Source organism: Leucopleurus acutus (genome assembly GCF_964270905.1).
Source record: "Leucopleurus acutus genome assembly, chromosome: 20".
Taxonomy (NCBI): Eukaryota; Metazoa; Chordata; class Mammalia; order Artiodactyla; family Delphinidae; genus Leucopleurus; species Leucopleurus acutus.
The window spans coordinates 4,184,436-4,209,756 of record NC_139162.1 but is presented as its reverse complement, the minus strand read 5'-3'; the positions used below and the strand labels follow the sequence as shown (position 1 = coordinate 4,209,756).

The 25,321-nt window shown below is 50.7% G+C and overlaps 1 protein-coding gene across 1 annotated transcript in view; it reads left to right on the top strand.

The window, feature by feature from the left end:
- Positions 1 to 11,369, top strand: part of CRISPLD2 (cysteine rich secretory protein LCCL domain containing 2) — a 64,471-nt gene extending 53,102 nt beyond the window's left edge. The window contains exons 14-15 of the mRNA XM_082863574.1: positions 1,702 to 1,835; positions 11,275 to 11,369. Of these exons, the coding sequence (XP_082719700.1) occupies positions 1,702 to 1,835; positions 11,275 to 11,329 (189 nt within the window). The 3' untranslated portion in view covers positions 11,330 to 11,369. The remainder of the gene's footprint in view (positions 1 to 1,701; positions 1,836 to 11,274) is intronic.
- The last annotated feature ends 13,952 nt before the right edge of the window (positions 11,370 to 25,321 follow it).

Below are 25,321 nucleotides of genomic sequence, written 5' to 3'. Positions count from 1 at the left end.
GTCAGGTCACATATCCACAGGTTCCAGGGACGAGGATGGGCATTTTGGGGGCCTTTATTCTGCCGACCATAGAAGCACAGACTTTGCCGTCCGCCAGACCTCATTTGGAATCACTCCCAAACCCTGAACTGTCTGCAGGGCGTTGGCAACGTCATCTAATCTCGCTGACCCTGTGCTTTCTGGCCTGTAAAGTGGGAATGACAGTAGTCACCCATGTCATTGGAAGATTAAATGAGGTGACAAACAAAAGGCAGCCCAGGCTGGTGTTTAATAAGCTCAGAGTCGACGATAGCTCCACTTACCATGAAGGAGGCTGTTCACCCCACAGATGGACTAGCTCCGCTCGTGTCTGCAGCCCCGGCTACACCTGACAATCACCCAGCAAGTGTTTAAAATACTCAGTCAAAATAAAATAAAATAAAATAAAATACTCAGTCAAAATAAATAAATAAATAAATAAAATACTCAGTCTCGGGCTTCACCCCAGAGCAAGTGAATCTGGGGGTGGGAGGGATGGGAAGGGTGGGGACTTGGGCATCGTCTTCACATAAAGATGCTGCAGGTGGCTCTGAGCTGCAGTGAGGCTGGGGAGTCACTGCCAGGGCCAGTGTTAGGTTCCAGCACAGGCCAGATGCAATGACCGCGGAAGAGGCAGGAGGGTGCTACCTGCCTGGTTCTTAACCTTGAGTGTGTGTCAGGATCGCCTGGCCCTCACCTGAGGAGGTTCTGAGTCAGTAGGTCGGGGGGAGGCCCAGGAGGCTGCATCTTTAGCGGACACCAGCCAGCGCACCCCTGAATGAATTTCCCCAACTTCGGGAAATGTTGATTAGTTACTCTCAGACAGTCCAATCTGAGGGCCATTTTTCTATTGGATCAGTTAAGCCCCTAATGAAAGTTTAACTCGACAGTTTTGTTACCCAGGAATTAGATGATTTGATGACTTTAGAAAACAACACATCCTACCCTTGCTTGAAACCCAGTGGCTCATTTGGCACCTGGAATGAACCCAGACCCCACCCTGTGGCCCTCACACACCCACGTGACTGGCCCCTTCTCACCTCTCCCCCTCTCCTGCCACATTCTGCTGGACTCACTGTATTCTAGCCACCCTGTCCCTCCTTCTGTACTTTGGACATGACAAGTTCATTCCCACCCCAGGGCCTTTGCACGAGCTGCTCCCTCTGCCTGGGACGCTCTGGCCAGAGATATTCCCATGGCTGTGGCTGGTTCCCGTGTTGTCACTCTGATCTGAGCTCAAATGTCACGTCAAGAGCAGTCTTTCCTTGTTAACCGTTCTAGAAGAGCTCCCTCCACCAGTCATTTTATCTCGTGATCTGGTTTTGTTTTCTTCATAGCCTGAGTCCCTTGTTTGTCCGTCTCCCTTGACTTCATGAAGGCACAGTCTTTATTTTGTTCCCCGCCGAATCCTCCTGTATCCAGTACAGTGCCCGGCACGTAGTAGGTGCTCAGAAACTATTTGTTGATAAGATGAACATATGAATGAATGGACGGATGAGGCCAGGTCTCCCTGGAGAGACCACTGAGGAATCGAGGTAGCCATGGTTACTTCCTAGGCCGCGGTTACTTCCTAGGGGTTCCTTGGCCACCAGCCAGGAGGCCAAGTAACAGTTGACCCCAGCAGGGCTTCTTCACCCGAGCACCTGCCCTTGACACTGATCACAGCTCTTCCTGGGCTTTCAGACTTCAAGCATCTGTAAGACCGCCGTGCACGCAGGAGTCATCAGAAACAAGAGCGGGGGTTACGTGGATGTGATGCCCGTGGATAAAAAGAAGATCTACGTGGGCTCTCTCAGGAACGGAGTTCAGTCTGAAAGGTAGGGCGGCTGCGTCCTCGGACCCTCGACACCCAAGGCCAGTGAGGGGCGTTGGAGGAGGGCCAAAGACAGTGCCCTTTAAAATATCAGAACGCCCAGGACAAGCCTGTCCTTCTCTTTTCTCTTCCTTTTTTCCACAATAAGAACTTTCCTCTGTGACCAGCACATGTTTTGTAGACGATTTAGAGGCGTCAGATAAGCCCAAAGGAAAACAAGCATCTGTTACCTGTCACCTGGGAGAGTTGCTGAGAGTTTTGGTGCGTGTCCCAAAAAAGGGTCCTTTTTGTACATGTGTGTGTGCGGCCCCCTGCCCACGTCCCCAACAAAACAGTGGGATCAAACTGTTGTCACACAATGGTTATGTATAGCTGCATCAGAATGTAGTTGCATCTCGTTACATAAATAAGAGCCGAGTCTGCAGTGCGGCAGACCTGCTTCTTACCAGCTTTGTGACCTTGAGCAGGGCGCCGGAGCCTCTGTTTCCTCGCCTGTGACATGGGTATAACCATAGTCTCCACTTTAGGGGGCTGTTGGGAGGCTTGGTGGAAATGTTGCCTAGCTCTGCTTTTTTTTTTTTTTTTTTAATTAATTAATTGATTTATTTATTCATGGCTGCGTTGGGTGTTCGCTGCTGCACGGGCTTTCTCTAGTTGCGGTGAGTGAGGGCTACTCTTCCTTGCGGCGCACGGGCTTCTCACTGCGGTGGCTTCTCTTGTTGCGGAGCACGGGCTCTAGGCGCGCGGGCTTCAGTAGTTGTGGCACGCGGGCTCAGTAGTTGTGGCACGCGGGCTCTAGAGCGCAGGCTCATTAGTTGTGGCGCACGGGCTTAGTTGCTCTGCGGCACGTGGGATCTTCCCGGACCAGGGCCCGAACCCGTGTCCCCTGCATCAGCAGGCGGATTCTTAACCACTGCGCCACCAGGGAAGTAGCCCGCCTAGCTCTTCTTGCCAGGACACCAGTCACGTTGGATTGGGGCCCACGCTAATGACCGCATTTTAATTTAATCACCTCTTTGAAGTCCCAGATAAACTTGGGGGGGGGGCACGATTCAGCCCATAGCAGAGGGGAATGCTGAAGAGTTTATGTTTGAGGGAGCGCTTTAGAAAAGGGATGTAAAATCAAGAATACAAACTATGTCGGGTGCCTTGAAGCCTGGGCTTTCACGGCTCCAGGGAACTTCTCGGCTGTCCCCACCCTCCCAGCCCCCTGGGGCGCTTTGGGCCCCGGATGGTGCTTCCCAGGTATGGGAAGACCCTGCAGAATCAAGTGACGCAGAATCCCAGGGTGCTGAGCTAGAGTTAAGAGCTTCTGCATTTTCTCCTGCAAAGTTTGCAACCTCTGTTTGGGAAAAGCGTAATGAAGGGAAATTCCATTGATTTAATGGGAGGGAAATGAAGCAGCTGATTAGGTGGAATTTCCTGGCCAGGCTGGAAGGAAATGCCAGGACCCCAATCTCTTGAGCTCTTTGTGCCCCTTTAGGAGAAACTGTCTTGGTGAGAAGCTGGTAGGCTGGGCTTTGTTTTCTCTCCCCACCTTAGAGAGAAAAGACCCCAGCAGCCGCCACCCCCATCCCAGGGCTGAGACACAGGTGGGTGTCTGGGGAGGGTTAGGGACTGAGAGGGGCTCCCCCAAAGTATCTTCTTCCTCACTGTTAACTCCCCCGCCACCTGTAGTTCTCTCTGCCCAAAGGACCCGCCCAGATTGCGCCGTCATTATAAGTAGAGTGGCCCTTTGGTATCCGCGGGGCCTCGGTTCCAGGATCCCCCAAAGATACCCCAATCTGCAGATGCTCAGGTCCTTACCTACAGTGTCAGAGTACAGGAGGCCGTCTATATCCACGGACTCCGCGGCCGCGGATGGTTGAATCGTGGGTGCACGGATGCAGAGCCTGCGGATGCGGAAGGCCGGCTGTATCTTCTTCCAGGCAGCCTTTTCCAGGCCCCGGGGTGGTTGATGCCCCCACACTCTTCAGAAGAGTTTTAGCGAGTGGAGATTCTGCTTCCCTTCCTTTTCAAACCCTTTCCCCCTGAGTAGGTCCTGCGTGCTGGAGTCTGTGGGGATGTCTGGGTGAGTTTCCCAAGCTTTAGAGGGGAAAATGATAGCACCTGCCCCCTGGGGTGCTGGTAAAACAGTGGGTCTCCAAGTGGCTCCCATACCAGCAGCATCGAGATCAATGGGGGCTTTGCTAGAAAAGCACGTTCTACAGCCCCCCTCAGACACACCCTCGGGGAACGGGCTGGGCAGGCTGCGTGGACCTGCCCTCTGGGGGTCCTGATGCCCACTGGAGGGTGAGAGCCGCTACTGTGAGGGTGATGCCAGGGTGACCACATCCCTGGCACACAGTCGGCACCGCCCATGATTCTGATAGTTTGTGATGCAGAGTCATTGATTTACTACGTATTCAGGGTGGCCTGGACTGGTGCTGGGATCCGTGGGCACCAGCATGATAGAGTCTGCCCTGCACGTACAGAGGGAAGAGACCAGGCCAGGAGGGCACACAGGGTCCGATGGCGTTTGGACCCCGCCGCACTGCTCACCAGCTGGGTGTCCTTGGGCAGGCAGTCTTCCCACACCTTGGTTCCCCCTCTGTCAGTGGCTACTGTGAGGATTAAATGAGACAGTATGTGCGAAGCACTCACCCAGTGGCTCTGAGTAAGTGTCTGATGGATCCGCTGGCCTCGTTGCTATGACATAACCTCTAAGGCCTGTTGCAAACCTCAAGACGCTATGGTTCTTGTCACGTAGGGGCAGGTAACTCGGTCGTAGGAAATAGCCCGCATGGATTATCTTCTGGACAAGGACAAAAGCATCCTACAGGAATTGTTTCTTCGCCCTGGCATCCATCCTTTCCACCTGCACTCACCCATCAGGTGGCATGTGCGTGGTGAGCCCTTACGATGTCCCAGGCACTGGGACCTCTGCCCTGGTGGGGCTTATCGTCTAGTTGGGGCACAGACCATGCAGAAATAACATCATCTGTAGCAGGGCACAGGCATCATGGCTGTGGAGGGAGGTACCAGGGAGCCGAGTACACCAAGCGGGGCCCCACCTTACTATCTGGAGGTGCCTCCCCGGTGACGTGGCTCCTTCAGAGATATCTGGATGCCCCAGGCAGGGCCATGCCCCATCCTCCCCTTGTTTAGATGGGACCTTGGTGGCCCTCTGCGTAGAGACGAGGGCTGAGAAATTTCCCCAGAGCCTGTTCCCATTAGGAACTCTGGGAACCCAGCCTGGGACCGGAGGGTGGCTCTGTCCCCAGTGTCTGCTGGGACCGTGGAGTGGTCACAGCAGTCCCAAGGGAGATATGGACACTGGACATATAGCAACCCGTTCACAGCAAGCTGCGTTCTAAATTTAGGGAATCCCTCAATCCATCAAACAAACAAAACCTCCTCTACAGAATTCTCAGGACACGGGCCAAAAGTTGTTTCTGCTTCAGAGTGGCTTTGGTTTAGCAATTGTCTGTTTTTAGAAGAGGATTTCCTGAAAGTTTTGAAAGATGACCATGCAGAACTGGGATAATGTAAGAGGACGGGCACTTTCTCTCTCCCGCACGTGCGCGTGAAGGAAGGGAAGGAAGAGGGGTGTGGAAGAGCTTCAGATGTTGGGACCAGGGTTTGTCCATATGTTCTCGGAAAGAAGCTGAACATCTGGATGGATATCAGTTCAGGATTTTTTCTGAGACCAGGACTACTTTTTTTTTTTTTTTTTTTTTTTTTTGCGGTACGCGGGCCTCTCACTGCTGTGGCCTCTCCCATTGCGGAGCACAGGCTCCGGATGCTCAGGCTCAGCGGCCGTGGCTCACGGGCCCAGCCGCTCCGCCGCATGTGGGATCCTCCCGGACCGGGGCACAAACCCGTGTCCCCTGCATCGGCAGGCGGACTCTGAACCACTGTGCCACAAGGGAAGCCCCCAGGACCATTTTTTAAGACAGATTTTACAATGAGATTGGGAAATATACCACACAATGACAGATAACATCCTTGGTTACTTGGTTTTAACAGGTATAACCTGTTTATAGAGCTTGATGGTATGTATGTGGATGGACCTTTATCCAAATAGTAGACTCACTGAACTAGCATTTATGGGGCAGCTCCTGTGTGCTGGACACTGTCCTCGGGGCTGGAGCCATGGCAGGGACGGAAGAGACAAAAATCTTCATCCTCAGGGGCCTCTGTTTACTGCGGCATGTCCCAGACGCGTACCGCGAGCCACATATGGGATTTTGAAGTTTCTAGTAATCACAGTAAAAAGAAACAGAAGGGAGAATTTAGAGTATATTTCATTTAATCCAGTGTATCAAAAATATTATCTTCAATACGTATGAATAGAAGTATTGATGAGAAACTTGCACTCTCCTTTATTCACAAGAGCTGGGAGACCTACCGGGTATTTTGCACACAGAGCACGTCTCAGTTTGGGCGAGCTGCATTTCAAGCACTCGGTAGCCACTGTGAGCTCTGGGAGTTTCAAGCGTTGGACATCTGAAAATCTCTCGACATGTCCAGAAACTCTGGGAAGCAGAAACCATTGAGCCGTTATTTCCAGATCGAATGAGCTTAGCACTCTCCCCCAGGCCAGCTGGACCAAGGCTGAACTGGTTTCCTCTGCCGTCTCCCTCCCTGCCTGTTCCCGCTTCCCAGCGCTCTTAAGATCTGTACACACATTAGCTCATCTCGTCCTCCCAATAGCGCCATGAGGCAGGGACTACAGTTTATCAGTAAGGAAAGGGAGGCACAGAGAGGTAAAGCAACTTGCCCAAGGTCACTCAGCCAGCAAGCAGCAGGGCCAGGACTTGAACCCAGGACGCCTGCTCCAGCACCCATGCTTATAACCAGCACACGTGACTCCTCACTGCAGACAAGTCATTGACCTTGGGGCACAGGCCCTTCCCAGAAGGGGTTGGGGTGAGCCTTACAGTCCTAAGGTATACTTGTTTGTAACCCTAAAAATATTTATTAGAAAAGAAATACATACTTATTATTTAAATAATATGTCTAGGGATTAGAAAAAAAGAGTTCCCGCAGGCACCCCATTAACCTCTGTTAACTGCATACTTATAGCTCTTCCAGGCCTTTTTTTCCCCCGGGCAACACACGTAAAAATGAAAATGGAGATTGTGTATACACCCTGCTCTGAAATGTTTTTCTCTAAAAAATATTTCATAGTTCATGAAATAAGATGAAGAGGTTTGCTGATTCGTTGGGGGTTGGGCTTTTGTGTGGATAACTTGTTCATCGCCGTGCATGTACCCACCATTCTCCTGATGGGAGAATGAGGCTTAAACCTAGCAGGGTGACGGTATCCATGGCCCATGGCTTTGAGCGCCTGCTAACTGCGAAGCACTGACTCAGATGCTTTCCCTGGATAAGCTCATTCACTTCCTACAGGGTCCCTGAGGAGGGGGTACTTTTATGGACCCTGTTTACCTATGTGGGAACTGAGACTCAGAGAAATAGATTGACCACCCCAAGGTCCGACAGATAAGATCTGAAACTGTGTCTGACTCTTGAATTTTCCTGGAAGATCGGGAGAGGGTGCGACTGTGGGAGAGTAGGGTTAGAATCTTCAAAAGAAAAATTGTATATATATGTATAACACACACACGTATATAAATACAAAGACGTACGTGTATACATATAAGTGATATTAATAATAAACAAGATATTGCACATTTAAAAGCCAGAAGAGCAATACTCCGCCATCCTTTTATCGCTGGGTTCCGTGACTCCATGGGGTCAGCGGCCAACTGGTGGACAACCCCTTCGTCCCTCCCAGGACAGATGGCTGGCTGTCCTCTCTCTTTAATCCAGTCTGTGTTGTGTGCTGCCGCACGCCGATCAATTCCTGCCTGAGTAATTTTCACCGGCAGGAGTGAGCCTCCAGGACGCAGCCTTATGCTTGCGGCTCCTGCAGGACCTGCGACCTCCCGCCTGCGAGGGGCTCCCAGCCTCTGAGTCCCCCCACTGCCATGCGGGCTTGGCCAGTGTGGTCCTCAGGGATGGCGTGGCCACAGCCCACCCATTTAGGATAAGGGTTAGGAAAGGGTCCCAGAGCATCGACAGACCTGCATCCACCTCCCAGCTGTACCTGGAACAGGTGTTGGATTTGGGGCAAATCACATCCCCTCTCAGAGCCTTGGTTCCCTCTCTGTAAGTGGGAGGAACCCTAGAGATCTCGTGCGGGGCTGTGAGGCATGGACGGGGTAAGATTACTTAAAGGATGGAGGCAGCGTCTGGGGTATGGTGGTGTGTGTGCTGGGTACAGCCGCTGGCACAAAGAGCTGAACCCTGGAGCCGAGGGCAGGGTGAGTGGCCGTCAGGAGCCTGGAATCACTCACTGGAGCTGGGCTGGTGACACCGCCCGAGGCTGCAGACACTCGACCTTTCCCAGAGCACCCATCCCAGCTCATCCAATAGGTCAGCGACCCTTGGGCACTAAGTCAGCCCAAGGGGATGCCCCAGAAGCTTCTCAGTCCAGCTGAGCTTCTCTCCCCGTTCTGCGAGGGGATTTTTGTGCTGGTTTTCCCTCCCTTCCATCCATCCCGCCCTTCCTTCCTCCATTCCTCTCTCCCTCCCTCTCTCTTCCTCTCTCTCTCTTTCTTTCTTTTCCTTTCTCTCCTCCTCCCTTCCTTCCTTCCTTTCTTCCCCCCTACTTTTCATAATAAGATTAGAGAAACTTCAAGAAATAGCGAAAATAATATTAAGAAATTACTATCATGGGACTTCCCTGGCGGTCCAGTGGTTAAGACTCTGCGCTTCCACTGCAGGGGGCGTGGGTTCGATCCCCGGTTGGGGAACTAAGATCCCGCGTGCTGCGCAGTGTGGCCAAAACATTTTTTTAAATTAAAAAAAAAAGAGAGGAAAGAAATTACTATCATGGAAAACCCCATAGCCAGAAACACCCACTGTAAACATTCTGGTATGTTCCCTTCCAGATTTTTCCTGTTTACACACTAACAGCTTATTTCTTATGTGTTTGTTTTGTTTTTTTGTTTTTGTTTCTACAAAAAAAACGGATCAGACTCTCTGCATCGTTCGGTTCATTTTTTTTTTCAATCGGCAACAGGTTGTGAGTGTCTTTCCGACATTTCCAGTGCCTGACATAGCCACGTCGTCATTCCTGTGGCTCCACGCTATTCTATTGTGTGGCCAGACCATCATTTCTTTACCCAGCTGACTGACATCTGGGTTATTTCCTTTTTCTCTTTTGCTCTTGTAAACAACACAGCAAAGAACATCTTTGCACAAGCCCATGTGCTTTCCCCACACTTTTCTTAGGTAACTTCCTTTTATCAGAGTAGCCACAGCTCCCAAATCGACTTCTTTCTGGGATGCACAGTGTGCCTCTCTCCTGTTGGTACCCTGCCACCTAGGGCTGAGAATAAAATCCTCCTCCCTTACCCCTTACGGGCAGTCCACACCTACCACCACCCACCCACTTCTCCACCCTCCTGGTGCATCACCCTCCTCGTCACAGCAGTGCCTGTCACTAGCCTTCTCTCTGTTCCTGGATACCAAGATCTCGCCTCAGGGCCTTTGCACCTGCCGGTATCCAACCCCAGACCCTCCCAGCTCCTATACCTCCCATGGCTGGGCCCGCACGTCGTTCAGACCGACATACAAATGCCACCTGCCCGAGGAAGCGTCCTCCTGCTGTTGGGTCTCCAGTAGCCCTCCTCCCCGATCTAATCTGATCCCGTCACCCTGTGCTGTTTTCCTCCCAGCACCCGCCACTGTCTGAAATTATTGTGTTTCTCACACATAGTTAGCTGTTGATCTCCCGCCCCCCAGACTATAAGCTCCATGAAGGCGAGAATCCCGTCGGTCTGGTTGACCCTGTGTCCCTGACACCCAACTTGATGCCTGTGCGTAGTAGGTCTTCAGTAAACACTGGTTGAATGACAGACAAAACGCTGAGTTCAGCTCTTCGTTCAGAAGTGCTTGTAGGAGTTTTAATGCCCATTACGAAAATTGTTCAATATCTTTTAGAAAATTCATCCAGTACCCTTTGTGAAAATTGTCCAGAAATGCTGTACCAATTTACATTCCTTTTCGTATACCTGTGGGAGCTACGAACTAGGCTAAAAAGAGTCAGAGGGCAAGATTTAGAAAAGGAGATTATTTTATAATTTATCCGATCACACTTGTTTTTCATCAGACGCACACAACTGGCAACTTTCCTCGGAGGAGAACTAGAGCTCAGTCAATGTTTGAAGCTTGAACAATAGGAACCCCCCCCTTGCCTGAAGCAGTGGAAGGGACCACAACTGGTGTCACATGATACCTAGTCGGCCAGCTGTGTGCTGTATTGAGAAATTCACACCCGGTTCAGCGGGGCCCCGCTCGTGCCTTCCGGGTGGGCCGGTTGTTCAATGGGGATGCTTGGTAGGACTGGGCAGGACCTCCAGGAACCTTAGGGTACCTGCCTGGACGACAGCCTGAGGGGCCCCTTGTCCCTGGGTTGTCGGGGGGCCCTGTGCGTGGAGGCACCCACTGCGCCGTCTGTAGAATCGCTGGCAGTGAGTCAGCATCACGGAGCCTGGCAGTGGTCCCCAGTGCGGCTTACCCACCACGTCCAACAGCTGAGTGCCTCGTAGCTCTGGGTGACTCTCCCAGACTAGTCATTCGGGCAGAGGATCCAGGGAAATCCTGTAGCCCAGAGGCCTGAGGAGGGCCCTGGAATCTGAGCTTTCGAGAAGCGAGCAGGGCAGCCGGGGTCACTCCACAACTGGATGGTGGAGATGATTGCACAAGCCCCGCCCCCCATCACTAAACATCATTGAACTGTACGCTTCAGAAGTGTGAATTTCATGGCATGTTATATCTTAATGAAGTTTTTGTTTGTTTGTTTGTTTGTTGTTTTTAAAGGCATTCAGTTAGCTAAAGGATTTAGCTCCTATCTTGAGAGGGTGGTTTTTACTGGCTGTGTGACCTTGCAGAAACTGAATTTCTCCTTTGCCTGCAAAATAGGGATACTAATGGGTCTTCATCGGAAGGAGGTAAAGGCGTATAGAAAATCCTTGGCACAATATCTGAGCCCAGTCGGATCGGTGCGCCCATTCTAGTAACAGGAGCACGTGCATTCTTGTTATAATGCCGTCCTATTCATCGGTCGAGCAGGTGGCCACTCTCTGGGTTGACAGGTGGTACCAAAAACCAGGCAGAAGTCTTGGAGGCTGGGTTCAGTTCAGGCAGACAGGGGCCAGCAAATTCCAAGTTAACAGCCGTGACCTCAGTTGAGACCCAGGCGCGTCTGCAGAGGCAGTGGGCTTTGCCAGCCCCTCCTGGCTGGGGCATGCTCTGCTCCCAGCAGCTTCGCCAACTGTCCCTCGGCCGTGCTTCCTCCACCGCGGGGACTTGGGGACACCCAGTTCCCCCCCGTTCCCGCTCCAGCCCTGCAGATCTTTCGGTAACATGTGCTCTCCCTTCTTTTTCAGCTTGAGGACCCCTCGAGACGGAAAGGCCTTCCGGATCTTTGCCGTCAGGCCGTGAGCTTGCAGGGTCGGGGAGAAGGGGGCGTCTTCAAGAGGGCTTTGGGGGTTCGCTTTTTATTTTTATTTTGTCATTAGGGGGGTGGGCCGGGGAAACTTCCTTTGATTGGCGTCGTGTCCCATCCGCCGTGCCTTGGTCTCAGCTCCACATGGGGGAGCATCCTCGGGGTCCTGAGCAGACAGCCGGTGGCCATCCTGCTGAGGCCCGGGGGTCTCCCCCCGGGAGGTGTTCTTTTGTGGATGCAGAGAGCATTCCAAAGGATGTGGAGCTGACGCTGCGAGGCATTCAGGGGTGTGGGAAGGGGCGTACTGAGAACGCTCAGGGGGGAGTTTCAGGGATGGAGTAGAGGTAGCTATTTAAAACATTAAAAAACACAGGCCGTCCCTACCAATGGAGAAAAATGGGTTTCATGTTTGCTGGTCAGACAAATGGGCCGGAACAAGGGGACTCTGCCCTGGCACCCGTCCTCTTCCCGTCCTGCTCTGTGCAGGCTGGTTCTATACACAGCAGTGCTGGTTTCCTTCGAGTTCAGCCGTAACTCCAGAGATGTGTCTTGTCTTGGTCCTTCCCTTCGTCCACGTGGCCCGTCTGTTTGCTGCCGTGACCTTTGGTCTCACTGAGGACTAATGAACCAGGACCCTTTCTTGATCCCCTCCCTGCTGTGGGTCACGCCCTGCCCAGACTGGTTTTTGTGTCTCCCGCCAGGGTCTTTGCTTGGCAAACAATTCTGTTTGAAGCCCACTTTTTTCTTTCCAACTCCTTGTCTCTGTGGGTTCCACCGAGATGTCTAAGAACAGCCAAAGTAGGGCTGTTTTGTTGCTGCCTTTAAAAAACGGCACTGAATGGTGCAGATTTCCCGTCCATCGGATGACCTATTTTTTTAGCCATGAGAGGAATGGCTTCATTCCTCAGTACATTCCTCGCCGAGGTTAGCAGCTCTGGGAAGAGGGACAGCCTGCAGTTATGAAACCGTCCTGCGGCATAACAACAGGAGATGGTAACACACTGGAAGGATTTCTCTTCCTATTTTTGTGAAACGGTTCTTGCCAAATGTTCCTGAGGCTCTGAGGAGTGCGGTGCTCTCTGGCTGCCGTCGCTGTACAAAACTGCTTCAGCAGCCTAGACCCAAAACCCACAGTGAAATAAAATACCCTTTTGTAAATAGCGTTTCTTTGCAGAAGGTAACATTCCACCCTCCTCCACCAGGCTGGCCAGTAGATCACTTTCGTGAATGCTGACTTCAAAGTTGATTTCAGTCTCCATCAGAATATTTCAAAGGCAGAAGAAGGAGCAGAAAGTTTAAAATGAACAAACAAACAAAACCTAACAGAGTCTGGACAAGGAACTCCACCTGGGGAACCACGTTGGTGTGTTGTTTCAGGGCAACCCTAATTAGTGAAGAAACAGAAGGTAGATAGCTTCCCCCACCCCCACCCCGAAGGAGTTTGTAAAAGTAATGAAACTCTTAGCTTGACAGAGCTGAGATGCGCGGACTGTGTTTTTGCTTCGTGCATTGTGGGCTTGTCATAATGCGCAAGTACTGACCGTTCGACTCCAAATGTCAGTGCGGAAGAATTTGGTCAGACTGTCCGATACCGCGTCTAGTTCCTGCCAAAGATCTGAGTCCTTGGAACCGTCCGGATGCTAGGTATTACGCTGTCGGACTTTTGCTTGTCACCAGGCCTTTATGTCTGTGGCCACGTCCAGACTGCAAGCTTGGGTTTTTAGAATTAGTGACGGTCCTGGGGAATTTCAGTAGGTTTGCTTTTGAAGCATCCTGCCGGAGGGAGAATCTGAAACGTCCAGTGTGAGTGGACTGCTCTCATTTTGAAATCAAATTCCCGAGTTCCTGAACGCCTCATTAACCGGCCGTCTAATGGGCTGGAAACTCCTCGCCCAGAACCAGACCTTGCTGTCTTTTTCACCTTCACAAACATTGTGAAACTGGAACCATTTATCTTCTGGAAATGGACACAGTGCTACAAAGTATAAGACCTTGTAATCAGGGACCCCCTTCTAATTTAGCGTGTTTAAAGGGCCATCATGCCCTCGGCACTAAACCCATAAAAACATGATAACTCCGGCCAACAGTGTTACTGGGCCCCCCAAAATGAAAAATTTTGGTGTCCTTCTGATTTGTTCCCCATCGTGTTCTGATTTTTCATACTGTCTGTAGGCTCACTCAGCCCGCAGCTTACGTGTGTGCTTTTTTCTATGAAAAATGATGTATTTTGCTACTTCCTGTGTACAAAAGTTTATTGTAAATGTTGTGTGTGCTTCGCATGAACAGGGACCACGTTGCTGTCGTTTCAATAAAACTGGTTTGATTTCTAAAACGTCTCTGGGACGTATCTCTTACGGACACATCTCAACAGTCTGTGGAATAAAACAATGGAAACCTCCTTGCAGGCTCGTTACTCTTTTCTACGCCACTCCTCCCAGGAACGTGGCGCCCGGGGCGTCCAGATGCTAATTGCTGCAGTATTTTCACCTGAGACGTGCGCGAATCACGTGGGGCGGGGGGCGGGGCTTGTCGAAACGCAGGTTCCGGGTCTGGCAGGTCTGGGCTGGGGCCTGAGGGGCTGCAGTTTCCACGGGCTCCCGGTGGCGCTGAGACTGCTGACCTCCACATCGCACTCTGCGTGCTGAGTACGACAGGCTTAGCCTCATTCCAGCAGTGTCCTAGTCAGCTTGGGCACCGCAGGCGGGGGAGCTCACGCCACAGAGGTCTATTTCCCCACACTTCCAGAGGCTGGCAGTCCAAGATCAAGGGGCCGCAGGGCTGCTTTCTCCTGAGGCCTCTCTCCTTGGCTTGCAGATGGCCACCATCTCACTGTGTCCTCTTCTTTGTTCGAGCATCCCTGGTGTCTCTTCCTCGTCTTATAAGGACACGGGTTCTATAGGATCAGGGCCTTATCCTGTAGACTCCATTTAACTTTAATTATCTCCTTAAAAGGCTCCATCTCCAGATACAGTCATGTCAGGTGTTAAGGCTTCCAACGTATGCATTTGGGGAGGGGGGAACCCAATTCAGTCCTTAACAGTCACCATCTTCCCAGGCATCAGCCCCCTTGTGCTCAGTTGAGTCTTGTGTCCCCGTGTTCCAAACGCTGTCAGCTACGAGCGACTCAGGGAGCTCCTGGCTGACTTCCTTCCCGCCACCCACCCTCCGCCTTTGCTCTCATGGGCCTTCTGTTTATAACAAGTGCTTCTCATTTTCATTGATGGCGGGGTTTTCCTTTTTTTTTTTTAAGTTTTTAAAATTCTTTGGCTGTGCATGTGGCATGCGGGATCTTAGTTCCCCGACCAGGGATCGAACCCGTGTCCCCTGCAGTGGAAGCTCAGAGTCCTAACTGCTAGACCACCATGGGATTCCCAGCTTTCCTTTTTTTTTTTTTTTTTTTTTTTTGCGGTACGCGGGCCTCTCACTGCTGTGGCCTCTACCGCTGCAGAGCACAGGCTCCAGACGCGCAGGCTCAGCGGCCGTGGCTCACGGGCCCAGCCGCTCCGCGGCATGTGGGATCTTCCCGGACCGGAGCACGAACCCGTGTCCCCTGCATCAGCAGGTGGACTCTCAACCACCGCGCCACCAGGGAAGCCCTCCCAGGTTTTCTTTTTACTAAGTATATCTAAGGCTTTTTAAATGTTGATTTTAAAATATCACATAAGCAGGTGTGCAGGTGGGCCGCAGAACCCACGAAGATGGGGGAATAGTGACTGATGTTTGGGAAATACTGGTTTCTGACGGACGCATTGTCAAGGCCGTAGAAATGCCCTCCCCAACCCCACTGACAGCAACCCCAGGGCATTGGGAGCCTTCCTTCCAGCTTTCCTCCCGCAGAATCTGCAGCCTTCCTTGGTGTGCCTCTTTCTCCTGTTTCTGGAAGTTCTTCTGACCTCCCAGGATGCCACAATCCCAGGCCCCAAACTTCTGGGCCCCAAACCTCCAACATACAAACGATGTACTGGCAGCTGAGGAGGGAGCTGGCCCTTCCTTCTTGCAGAATCCGTCTGAGACGCAGCAAAGGTCTGCAGGAGTGCTGTAAGCGGGCTGAATGCCAGCGCCACGCTGCTTGGGAACCCCCGACAGAGGGGGCGCCGGCACAAGGTGACACAGGGACAGAGCACGGACTTGGGAGTCCCTGGGTAGCTCCACCTCTTACCAATCGAGGGACCTCAGACAAGTCACTCTTGCCTCTTTGGACCTCAGGCTGCTCATCTCGGAAGTGGGAATTTCTCACAGCATCCTCACCGCAGTGCAGAGATTACAAGGGAGCTGTAGGCTGAAAGGTGCTTGACTAATAATGGCAACTCTGCGTACTGGTTGGCATGCTTTGGGGCTGCAGATAACACAGACCCCATCTAACAGCCCCAGGACTTGTCAGAAAGACAGATTCTCAGGCCCCAGCCTAAACCCAGTGAGTCAGACCTCTGGGAGTTAACAAGCCCTCAGGGGGATTCTGCTGCTGGTTCAATTGCAGAATCATTGCTGGGAAAAACGTTCAGATAGCTTACGTGAGAAGTCAGGAGGGAGATGATTCGGGGACAGCAGCTCAGAGATGTCGGGACACCTGGTCAGCAAACCTCGCCCCATCCTCTGTGGTCAGGACGGCCACCGGCCGCAAACTGTCCCCACACTGAGTCTGAGAAGGGACGAAGGGATGAGGGGGTGGGTCCTCCTCACAGCATTCTCTCTTTTCTCAGGGAAGAAGATCTTTCCCGGGATCACCCAGCAGACTTGTTTCTAAATCCCTTTCATCACGGATGGGTCACGTGCCCATTCCTAGGTTTATCACGAGGAATCGGGATAGAACAGGAAGGTTTAGAGTAAAGAGAGGCTGACCGGGGGCCGTGAAGGGGTCATGCGGTGTAAGAGTTAAGAGCTCGGTCGCAGACATGACCGCAGACAAGGCCGCAGTTTGACTCCCACATCAGCTCTTCACCGGCTGTGTGATGCCGGGCAAGTCGCTCAACCTCTCTGAGCATCAGTGGCCTCCTCCATTAAAGGGAAATAATAACAGTGTCTACTCCAAGGGGTGGTTATGCGGATTCAATGAGGTCGAACTTGAGACGTGCTCAGCCCTTGGTGGGCACACACAGCTGCCACATTTGATCACTGTATTGCTTTGCAGCATGGAACTAGTGCCAGTGGTTACATGCCACAGGGAGACAGATTTCTACCAAATACAAAAAAGAAGATTCAAATTGGTGGAACTTCCAAAGATGAAATGGCCCTTGTGAAGAGGGAGTGAGCTTCTCATCCTTGGAAGAATACAAGCAGAAGCTGGAAGATCCTCAGACTAGATCTACTTTAAATCCTCTTTTCGGATTCTGGCTCCCAGCAGAGACCTACCTTTCCCTCCTCCGCCCTGCCCAGAGGGCCCTGGGGACCCACGGAAGGGGTGACATGAGCTGTGGAATCCTGGCTCCTCCATCCATGGCCCCTTCATTCTATAAAGGAAAAACGAAAACCCTACAACTTTGTAGGTGGTCCTGAAGCCGTTATGTCTTACCGGGTTCGATTTTGTTTGTTTTATCCATTTTCCTTCCAGTTTTTCACATCAAACCAAAACCTGTCCTAGCTGACCACTGGGCCTTAAAAAGTCTTTTAGCCCCTTAAAAAAATTAATTTGTTGCCAAAGGCCCAGGTGTTGAAAACCTCATGGCATTCCTTTGACTCTTTCATCTTGGCCAACTAAACTGGTAGCAGCCTTCACCCAAGGACCAGGGAGACAGACCATTAAACCAATTCTTCTGTCAGTGCCTGGCCTACCTCTGAGGTGGGCAGAAGGCCTCCCTGTGGGACCTGGCTGCCACCACGCTGGACGGGGCTGGCAGCAGGCTCCCAGCTCACCTGCTCTCACCTTCTTACACCAAACATGGCTGTGGTCCCAAGGATATTTCCTCTCCATCCTGCTGTCACTAGCCCAGGCCCACTGCCCCGCCCCTACCTGACCCAGGAAGATGGCAAAGGAACTCACCTGTGCCGAGTGCCACTATGTGCCAGGACTGAATGGGCACCAGACACATGCTGTCTCATCTAATAAGCACACATCTCCATCAGCAACTTGCTAATTCAATACACTTGTCAAATATAATAATTCTAATTAGATTTTCTTTGTCAAAATGTGAGCTAGGAATGTGTTGGGCTGCATGTAACAGAGACCCAACCACAGTGGAAGGTAGGAGGGTGAGGATGCTGTGAGAAATTTCCATTTCCTAGATGAGCAGGGTGCAGTGCTTGGGAAGTTCTCAAGGACCAGGTTCCTTCCCACTTACTGCTCTGCCAGCCACAGCACATGGCATGTGTCCTTGTGGTTGAAAGATGACTGCTTTGGACTTCTCTGGTGGCGCAGTGGTTAAGAATCTGCCTGCCAGTGCAGGGGACACAGGTTCGAGCACTGGCCCAGGAAGATCCCGCATGCCACAGAGCAACTAAGCCCATGAGCCACAACTACGGAGCCTGCGTGCCACAACTACTGAAGCCGGTGCGCCTAGAGCCTGTGTTCTGCAACAAGAGAAGCCACCGCAATGAGAAGCCCACGCCTGCAACAAAGAGTAGCCCCCGCTTGCCACAACTAGAGAAAGCCCACGCGCATCAACAAAGACCCAATGCAGCCAAAAATAAATAAATAAATCAGTTAATTTTTAAAAAAAGAAAGATGACTGGTTCACCTCCAGCAAGTCATAGACATTCCGGAAAGGAAGAGACGTTTCAAAAGGCAGAAGCCATCTGGCAGGTGATGTTGCCCCCTTTTATTACAGATATTGTATTTTTCAATTCTAGAATGTCCAGTTGGTTCTTTTCCTACTTTTCTAATTCTTGGTGAAATTTCTCATTTTTTCATTTATTTCGAATGTATTTTTCTTTATGACGTCAACATAGATATAGATCAGCTAATCCGTGTATCTGGACCAGTCACCATTCACTGTCTTTTCCCTGGAACAGGGGTTGGCATACCCTTTTCTTAAAGGATCCAATTGATAAATATTTCAGGGTTGTGAGCAGTAGCATCTCTGTCACGATTTAACTTCGTGGTTGTAGTCTGAGAGCAGCCATAGGCGATATGTAAGTGGATGAACGTGACTGTTCCAGTAAAACTTCATTTTTAAAAGTAAACCAAAAAAAAAAAAAAGAAAGAAAAAGCAGACGGCCATCCCCTGGGCCATAGTGTACTGACCTCTTCTCTTGAGGATGGACACATTTTTTGGTTTGTTTATTTCTTTGTATGTCTAGTAATTTTAGATGGTATCTTGGACATTGTCAGTCAGGCATCCTGGAGATTCTAGATTGTTACATTTTGTTTGAGCAGGGAATTAACTTGTCTGGACTCCAACGCTACTCCACTGCAGTGGCCTGTAACTGAAATCACTCTCGGTTCTGTTGGCCTTTGCTGAGCTGCTGGGAGTCTGCTGTGTGCATGCATGGTTCAGGGGTCAGCCAGAGACTTGGGCAGAGCTTGTACCCAGCATTTGGCATTCCTCTTCTACAACTCTCTCCTTTCTGGAGGTTCCCTCCTCACTTTCCAGCTGCTGCATCCGCTGGTTCTTCAAGATTTAAGGCTTCTTTTAGATGTTTAGCCACTCCTATAGGATGCTGACTAGGGCTGTGTTCAGGCAAAAAGTTGAAAACCACTGGAGACTCACACAGTGCAGTCCCCTTCCTCCAAGTGTTGACTCCCATGCAGTTTCTGCCTGCCTTTGCTTCTCCCAATAACCATCAGAGACTTGTATTTTATATTTTGTCTGGAGTTTATGGTTGCCACGTATAGAATGGTTGGTCTGATTGTAGCTACTCTGCCATCGCTGGGAGAGTAGAACCCAAGTCTAACTCACCCAGAAAAACAACGGAAGCATAGCTTTCCCAGAGGTCGCAGCCGGTAAATTTCCACTGACAACTTGTTGGTCAGAATTGGGTCCCACAGCCACTCCTAGCTGCAAGGAAGTTGGGAGAGATGCATGTTTTCTCCTGAGCACATTGCAAACCCAACTGTAAAGCGGGTCCTGTGGAGAAGAATGGGAGAAGGGACCTTGGGTAGTTAAGGTGCAGCTCACTTGGGAACTTCCACAGGTGTAGTTTCTTAGAGCTGCTGTAACAAGTGACCACAGGTCCCGTGACTTAAACAACTGAAATGTATTCTCTCACAGTTCTGGAAGCCAGAAGTCTGAAATCAAGGTGTGGGCAGGGCCACGCTGTCTCTGAAGATTTCAGAGGAGTGTCCCTCCTGCCTCTTCCAGCTTCTGGGGGCCCCAGGCATCCCTTGGCTTACGACCTCATCACTCCAATCACTCTGCCCCAGCTTACATGGCCATTTCGAGATCCTTAACTAATTACATCTACAGAGATCCCAATTCAAAACAAGGTCACGTTCTGAGGTTCCAGGAAGGCATGAACTTGGGAGGGATACTGTTCAACCCCATCTAACAGGTAGACACCAGTCCTGCAGGCTGAGCAGTGGTAGCTGTTGTCCACGTGATAGCTTATCTCCCTGGACACTTGGATTTGCCACCATTCAATCTTTGGGGTCTTTGCCCCAGCCCCTCTGTAGCTCACTGTTGGGCCAGCACTCTGGGAATTAGTGAGTGTTGTGGCTCCAGTGTCCAGTCTGTGCCCTGTGTCCCATTTTCCCTTTTCAGCCCCTCATAGTTTGAACCTTTAAATCGCCCCAATATGACACTTTTGAGGGGTGGGAAAAGAATCTGGAGCCAGTGGGCCTGGGTTCAAATCCCAGCGCTACTACTTATACTCTGTGAAACCTTGGACGGGTTACTCAACCTCTCTGTGCATCAGTTTCCTCATATATAAAATGGGAACAGTAATAGCAGCTACTTTGTGCTTTTTTTAAATTTATTTTATTGAAGTATAGTTGATTTACAATGTTGTGTTAATGTCTGCTGTACAGCAAAGTGACTCAGTTATACACATATATATATTTTTTCATATTCTTTTCCATTATGGCTTATCACAGGATATTGAATATATTTCCCTGTGCTCGACAGTAGGACCTTGTTGCTTCTGCATTCTCTATATAATGGTTTGCATCTGCTAATCCCAAACTCCCACTCCATCCCTCCCCCACTCCCCCTCCCCCTTGGCAACCACGAGTCTGTTGTCTTTGTCTGTGAGTCTGTTTCTGTTTCGTAGATAAGTTCGTTTGGGTCATATTTTAGATTCCGCATATAAGTGATATCATATGGTATTTGTTTTTCTCTGTCTGACTTCACTTAGTATGATAAGCTCTAGGTCCACCCATGTTGCTGCAAATGGCATTATGTTTTTTTTATGGCTGAGTAGTGTTCCATTGTATACATGTAGCACATCTGTATCCATTCATCTGTCTACATTTAGGTTGTTTCCATGTCTTGGCTATTGTGAATAGTGCTGTAATAGCAGCTACTTTGTATGGTTGTTACGAGATTCCAAGAAGTTAGTACAGTTGTTTTAAAGCATTTGGAAGCCTGGTGCATAATAAATGCTGTATACACGTTAGTTGGATACCATTATTTTAGCAAATATGTTGTGCGTTCCTGGCATTTTTTTTTCCATCTAAAACCCTGCCCTGGGCCTTCAGGCAGCAGCCCCTGCTGTTCTCAGGGAAGGGGGACCACAGCAAAACAGGAGGAACAAAGAGGTACATTTTATTTAGCTTTTGATTTACTAGACAGATTTCTGGTTTTTTTAATTTTTTCTTTTGACGTCATTTCAGACTTGCAGAAAAGCCACACAAATACTCCAAAGAATTCCTCTCTACCCTTCATGCAGCGTCCCCAGATGTGAACACTCACTGCATTTCCATGATCATCTTTGCCTTTTTTCTTTTCTATTTAAGAGGGAGTTGCAGACATGAGACCCCCTTTATCTCTCAATGCTTCAGTATTTCCTAAGAACAAGGACACTCTCTTCTGAGGAAGGAGACGTTTTCTTACAACACCTGGTATAATTGTCTGCATCAGGGAAGTTGACACGGATGCATTATGGGATCTAATCTACGGACCTGATTCAGATTTTGCCGATTGTCCCAGGAATATCCGTTATCGCAAAAGAAACTCTCAGCTAATGAATCATATTCAGTTTTCGTGTCTTAATTCGTGTCCTTGAATCTGGACAACTCCTCACTTATGTTCTTCTTTTATGATGTTGACATTTTTTAAAAGATTACTGACCAGATGTTTTGTGGAACGTTCCTTAAATCAAGTGTGTCTTGTGTTTCTTCCTTATGAGATTCAGATGACACGTTTTTGGAAGGAATCTCACAGAAGTGACATTGTAAGCTTCTCAGTGCCTCATACCAAGGGCACGTGTCTATTTGCTGTGGGCTCTGATGTCAGTTTTGAGATCTTGATTAAGGTGGTGTCTGCCAGCTTTTTCCGCTGTGAAGTTCCTATATTTTTTGGTAATAGATAATGATCTTGCAGAGAGATATGTTGGAACTATGTAAATCTCCTATCCCCAGAAAACCTTCACTCACCGGTTTTACCCTCTAGTGATGCCTCTTCCCTGGAACAAGTATTTTATGACGGCTGTCAAATGGTGACTGCTCTAATTATGCTACACCTTCCACATTTATCGGTTGGCATTTTCCTCTAAGGAAGAGGTTTCCCTTCTCCCGTATTCGTTTATTTATTCACACACACATTGTATTTTATAAACACATATTCCAAGTGTATTACTTGGAATATACATGTTATATACAATATATATACACACGTTATATACAAATATATATACACACAGGCATATATTGTTGTGGACTCAATAATTCTTATTTTATGCAGTGCATTACAATGTTGTTTTTCTTTTTTTTTTTGATGCTCAGATCATCCCAGATTTGAGCGGTGGGAACCCCTTCCAGCTGGCTCATGTCCTTTTCACACAGCCCATCAGTTGTGGCTCAGTTTCCTGGCACAAGGTGCTCCTGGCTCGCCTTGTGCTTTCCTTCCCCTAGTCTTGGAATCAGTCATTTCTCCAAGGAGCCCTACTTCCTTTTGGTGGAGACTGTATCTAAATAGATACGTGAAACTCTCTGGTGGAGAAAATAGGTTGAGGAAAAGGATGCTCAGATCTCAAAAGCCACATCTCATGGACCACACAGCAGATTTGGGGAGAATCTGGTTCTTCACCCTGCCCAGCCTCTGCAGATAATAGGAGAGCAGAAGCCTAAACCCAGCTGCCGGCCATGGTCTGAGGGGCTCCCCAACCCCAGGAGGCTGAGCCCACCTCGTGCTGTAGAAACTTGGAGACACTTGCTTTCCCAGGATCCCTTGCAGCTAGGGTGCATGCATGGGACGTGTTTCTATAACTTCCAATTGGGAGCCCCTGGTGCAAGGAAGGTGGTGTCCAGAGACTTTTCTCGGGGGAGCAGTGGGACTTCAGGGATAGCAGGCAGGGGTGCCAGATTTAGACAAAGTAGAATAATAATAACAACATTAAAATATTGTATGGAACATACCCTTACTAAAATACTATTGTTTTTGTGCAGTTCATAGTGGACTGGCTCACCTCTGTTTCATCTGGCAACCCTAGGCATGGGGTAACAGGAGAGTCTGGACTCCCTCCCCGGCGGGCTGTGTGGCAGCCACCCACAGGTAGGTCCCACCAGACCATTCTGCGGAGTGATTTCGGGTGTCATTTCTGGCTGCAGAACCCTCCTGCCTGGTCCTCCAGCCCTCCTTGATATTCTGTGGGAACCACAGTGTTCTTGTAACAAGTCCCTTTTTGGCTTAAATAAGTACAGGGTGCTGTGAAGGGCCACCTGTGCCTGCCTCTCATTGTGTTGGAGTCAGGTGGGGACAAAAGGAGGAATCCCCCAGGTCAGTTCCAGGAAACTGGAGAGTAGAAGGGACTAGTTCCCCACTTCCTTCCAGAACTTGCAGGATTCCCCAGCCTGCAGCCTGAAGACAGCCACCCACCCATCCCTCCATCCTCCATTATCTTCCATCCACCCATCTACCCATCCATCCATCATCCGTCCATCATCTACCATCTACCCACCCACCCACCCATCCATTCATCTGTCCATCCATCCATCATCCTTCCGTCCATCCATCCATCATCTACCATCTACCCACCCATCCATTCATCCACCCATCCATCTATCTACCCATCCATCCACCCACCCACCCATCCATCCATCCATCCACCCACCCATCCATCCATCCATTCACCCACCCACTCACCCACCCACCCATCCATCCATCCATCCATCCATCCATCTACCCATCCATCCATCCATCCACCCACCCACCCACCCATCCATCCATCCATCCATCCACCCATCCATCCATCCACCCATCCACCCATCCACCCATCCACCCATCCATCCATCCATCCATCCATCCACCCATCCATTCATCCACCCATCCATCCATCTACCCATCCATCTACCCATCCATCTACCCATCCATCCACCCACCCACCCATCCACCCATCCACCCATCCATCCACCCATCCACCCACCCATCCATCCATCCATCCATCTGACATTTATTGAACACCTACTGTGTGTTAGGTACTGTCTGGGTCCTAGAGACACTACAGATGAAAAAAACCAATAGATACAAGTGTGTCTGCTCCCACATGGAGCTTACATTCATGTGGGGGAGGCAGGCATTAAACAAAACAAGTTACACACGTTCTATATCAGTTGGTGAGAAGTGCTGTAAAGATCAGAGAACGGGGAGGGGGCAGGGAGTGCCGAGGCTGGGCTGTTGGTATTTTACACTGAGTGGTCAGGAAGGTGAGGTCAGGTCCCTGAGAAGGTGACATTTGAAAAGGGGGATGGAGGTGAGGGAGGAGCCCAGTGGCAGTCAGAGGGCAGAGAGTTCCAGGTGGAGGGAGTGGCGAGCCCCAAGGTGTTGGGGAGAGAACATGCCTGGTCCAAGGGCCCAACGGAGGCCACAGGGAGGGAGAGCACGGGCAGGGGCGGCGAGAGCTGAGGACAGACTGGGGACAGCCATCGGGCCGTGGGAAGGACTGGGGTTTGACTCCAGGGGAATGGGGGCCCCAGGTGGGTCCAGGGCCATGGTGGGCTGGGCTCTGACTTCTGTTTTTAAAGGCCATTAAAAGCCACCTCAAGGAGAAGGGGGGAAGGAGGGCCTTCCAAATGAATGGATTTAAACTTGAAACAACAAGGAAAACGAGGATGCCTTTCCCTGAATGACCAGTTTTATTCTACCAAGTTCATTAGTTGGGGAGGAGGGTCGGGGGGGACTTGAGATCTAAAGGTCAAGTTTCCTCACAGGCGTGGGTGGCTGGAAAATTCACCGCACCTCACAGGCATCCCCTGTTTATTCCTCGCCACAACCCCACAGTACCCCATTTACAGATGGGGAAACCGAGGCCCAGCGCGGCCGAGCACCTTGCCCAGGCCCCCAGGGCCACGGTCCCGCCCAGGCCTATCTGTCCCGAGCTCAGTCCCAGACCTGCCTTGATCACGAGTTTCTTTCCAGCCTGAGTTGCCTCTGGCGAGCGCTTGCACTCCGTGGGACTACGGAAATCAAGACAGAAATGACCAGAAGCCCAGCCTGCCCTTCCGGCTGCCGATACGTCCCGACCCTCCCTGCTGGGCTGGCCCGGAAGCACCAGCCCTGGCCCATGGGTGGATTGAGATGAAGCATCTCTACTGATGGGCGTGGACCTGGGCTAACACGGTTTTGCCCCGCAAATAAGATGGCCTTGTCACGCAGGGGTGCCTGTGGACACAGCAGCGAGGACAGCTCTCAAGTCCCAGAGAGGCCCAGGCGAGGTCAGCGAGGACTGTCTTCCCCCGCCGGCTGGTCTGGTGGCGCAGGCAGGCCAGGCCTGGAGCAGGCGGGAGGACCAAGACCCCCCTTCCCCCTTCCCAAGGCTGCTAGGACGACCTGCCCACTTCCGGACAAGGCTGGCAGAGCCACGAGACGTCTGATCCCAGATGGAAAATTGAAACCACGCTGCTCCGTCACTGCAGCCATTTGTCACTGGACGAGTGTGCACATAAACAGCTTAATTCAAAC